The following is a 3,938-nucleotide window of genomic DNA, read 5'->3' on the forward strand; positions in this document are numbered from 1 at the left end:
CGAAAGGATCTTAACATACGGGAGCCCAAGGACCTCAATGACGCGCTACATCGAGCCTCTAGATTCGTGCTTGATGAAGACGAAGACGCCCAATTAGCCGCAAAGATAATCGGGCAACCGTTGCACCCCCCTAAGGCTAAAAGCCGGGACGAGCACCACGAACCTCGCAAGCATCACGACCCCCAAGACCGAAAAAGGTGTCGTTCACGCAGTTCCTGAAGTGGAGGACCAAAACAAACAGCCATCCGACCCAAACGAGCTGTACTGCGATTTCCACATGATCGCCGACCACTCCACACACGAATGCGTTGCCGAGGGGGATGGCGTGGTGGACAATTTAACGGTGACCGTGGCGCAGGAGGAGGACGAGGCTACAACGGTCCGGCCAACGGAGTTCAACAGCCGGCCAACCAAGTGCTGGCTAACCATCAAGAGGAGATGCCCCAGGCGGACGAGCTGCCTGGCCCACCCAAGCGGCAGAGAGGGCAAAATCCCGAGCGGGCCAATTCTTCTCTCCGAGGACGAATAACCATGATACTTAACCCACCAGAGGACTGCGCCGACTCCGTCCACGCACAAAAGAAGAGGATGCGTCAAGTTTGCAGCCTTCAGGCAGCCCCAAGCGAACCTCCACTCTGCTCGGACCCCATATCGTTTACTTCAGAAGATGCCAAGGAAATCCAACACCCCCATTCGGACCCTTTGGTCATCGAAGTCTCCATGGGCGATTTCGATGTCGAACGAGTTTTGGTCGACACGGAAGTACCGTCAATGTAATATGCTGGCAAACAGTAGAAAAAATGGGTGTCACACCGGAACAACTGAAACCCGAATCTCGAACATTGACGGGCTATGATGGGGTCGCCAAACTTTCAATGGGCGACGTAAAACTGCAAGTACGAGCCGGCGGATTGTCCCGGAAGACTAAGTTCGCAGTCATCGACGCGCCTCCTGTCTACAACGCCATTTTGGGGGTACCATGGATATACGCGATGCAGGCCGTACCATCGACCTATCACCTCTGCCTCAAGTTCCCAACCACCACAGGAATTTGCAAACTTTATGGTGACCAGAGGGTAGCCCGAACATGCTCTGTTATCGAGAAGAAGCAGAGGAAGACTGAGGATGTGTAGCAACTACAGAGCAAGGACCATCTTACCGGTCTCCATAAGCTGGAGAGAGATCGCCTCAAGTCTCTGGAGTGTCGAATCTTACAGGTGAACATTGATCCTTTCGACCCCTCACGAACTGTTGGCATCGGTGCCGAACTGGAAGAGCACATAAAGACAAAGCTGATCGCTTTTTTGCAAACTCGGTATTCCACATTCGCCTGGTCAACGAAGGACATGATCAGAATAGACCCCAATGTTATCTGCCACAAGCTCAACTTCGATCCCACATTCAAACCAATAAGGCAGAAATGACGACGCCTAGGTCCAGATCGGGCCAAAGCAGTTCATGATGAGGTCGAGCGGCTGCTCAATGCTGACCAGATAATGGAGGTCCAGTACCCTGACTGGCTGGCCAATCCAGTCATGGTCAAAAAGAAGAACGGTAAATGGAGAGTATGGGTGGATTTCACCGATCTCAACAAAGCATGCCCTAAGGATAGCTTTCCTTTGCCACACATAGACCGTCTCGTCGAAGCCACAGCCGGAAACCAACTGCTCTCGTTCATGGATGCCTTCTCAAGTTACAACCAGATCGCCATGAGTTCGACTGACCGCGAAAAAATGGCATTCATTACAGATAGGGGGACCTATTGTTATAAGGTCATGCCGTTCGGACTGAAGAACGCTGGAGCAACCTACCAACGGCTGGTGAACATGATGTTCGCTAGTTTGCTTGGAAGAACCATGGACGTCTACATCGACGATATGCTGGTCAAATCTTTGATCGCAGAGTAGCACATCGAGCATCTCGCCGAATGTTTCGATATCTTGGATCATTTCCAGATGAAACTAAATCCGACGAAGTGTATATTCGGAGTTACTTCAGGAGAATTCTTGGGGTATATCGTCACTGAACCGGGGATAGAAGCAAACCCTAAACAAATCGAAGCCATATTGGGACTGTCGTCGCCGACCAACAAGCGAGAAGTGCAACGTCTGACCGGCCGCATCGCAGCTTTAAATCGCTTCATCGCTCGATTAACAGATAAATGCCTCCTTTTCTACCAACTCCTCCGCGGAAATAAGGATTTTCACTGGGACGAGGAATGCGAGATCGCCTTTCGGCAATTAAAGGAGTACTTGACTTGCCACCCAGTATTAGTCAAATCAGAAGACGGCGAAACAATGTACCTCTACGTCTCGGTCTCCAGTTCGGCTGTCAGCGGCATGTTAGTTCGAGACGACCACGAGGATCAAAAACCTATTTTCTACACGAGTAAAGCACTCAACGACGCGGAGTCACGATACCCCACGCTGGAGAAACTCGCACTTGCAGTAATCATCGCCACACGGAAGCTTCGACCCTATTTCCAGTCACATTCCGTCGTCGTGTTTACCGATCAGCCACTCCGAACTGTCCTCCATAGCCCCTTCCAATCCGGACGCATGGCGAAATGGGCAGTCGAGCTAAGTGAGTATGACATCGAATACCGCTCTCGTCCAAGCTTGAAGTCGCAAGTCCTGGCCGACTTCATCACCGAGCTATCTCCTGACCTCGATGAGCACACTCCTAAGGAAGAGCATTGGACAATGTTCGTCGATGGTTCATCGACGAATGAAGGATCCGGAGTGGGAATCATTCTCCGGTCCCCCACCGGTGAAGTTCTCGAGCAAGCATTAAAGCTCAACTTTAGAGCGTCCAATAACGAAACAGAGTACGAGGCCATCCTTGCGGGGCTTCGGTTAGCACGAGGACTCGGAGTGACACATTTGCAAGTCTTCTGTGACTCCCAACTCGTAGTCAGCCAATTCAGCGGAGAGTTCGACGCCAAAAATAAGCAAATGGGGGCGTATCGGCAGTTGGTTCGAACATTGTCCGTGGAATTCACATGTTTTTCTCTGACGAAGATCCCACAGAATGAAAATGCATCAGCCGACGCCCTCACAGCCTTGGCAAACCGCTCCGACTCTGATTTGCGGCGCACCATCCCGATCGAATGCATCAACGCTCCTAGCATCGACCCCGACAATTAGATAGCTGTAATCAACGACGATTCAGTTCTGATGGAGGTCAACGAGCCAGTAGAGGACCTGACGGACGTCACAAAGCCTCCGGACGACTGGCAAATTGAGATCAAACTCTATATCTCCAAAGGCGTCGTTCCACCAGACCGATGGGTAGCTCGACACTTAAAGGCCCAAAGTGCCAGATACATCCTCTTGGACGGAGAATTATTTCGCCGAAGCGCGTCAGGAGTGTTCCTTACTTGCGTCACTCAGGATGACGCCGAACGAATCATGATGGAGGTGCATGAAGGCGAGGGTGGTAACCATTCTGGAGGACGCGCACTCGCCCTCAAAATAAAAAGGATGGACACTATTGGCCGACCATGATGGCCGAATGCGAAGCGTTCGCGACAAAGTGCGAGGCCTGTCAACGCCACAGACCAATGCGGCACGTCCCGCCCGAACTGCTGAATACCGTGACAGCTCCATATCCTTTCATGCGCTGGGCCATGGACGTTATAGGTCCTCTGTCGGCGTCAAAATCCAAGAAATACGTCCTGGTGCTGACCGATTTCTTCACCAAATGGGTCGAAGCAGAGTCCTTCACAAGGATCCAATCCTTGGACGTAACCAATTTCATATGGAAGAACATCATATGTCGGCACGGACTTCCATACGAGATTGTCACCGATAACGGCACACAATTCACCTTGATGATCACCGGACGTTTCCTGACGAAGTGGCAAATCCGCCTCAGCACTTCGACTCCCCGATACCCGCAAGGAAATGGACAAGCTGAGGCCACTAATAAGTTGATCG

At 51.5% G+C, this 3,938-nt stretch overlaps 1 protein-coding gene across 1 annotated transcript; it reads left to right on the top strand.

Moving 5' to 3' along the window:
• Positions 801–1,133, top strand: LOC104793812. Its single transcript, XM_010520241.1, has one exon. The coding sequence runs from the start codon at positions 801–803 to the stop codon at positions 1,131–1,133; it is 333 nt and encodes a 110-aa protein (XP_010518543.1).

This window comes from Camelina sativa, chromosome 6 (assembly GCF_000633955.1).
Source record: "Camelina sativa cultivar DH55 chromosome 6, Cs, whole genome shotgun sequence".
NCBI classification, from domain to species: domain Eukaryota; kingdom Viridiplantae; phylum Streptophyta; class Magnoliopsida; order Brassicales; family Brassicaceae; genus Camelina; species Camelina sativa.

What these genes read in the sequence shown, in the direction of transcription:
- LOC104793812 (XM_010520241.1), top strand. Translation starts at nt 801, where the DNA reads ATGGGTGTCACACCGGAACAACTGAAACCCGAATCTCGAACATTGACG.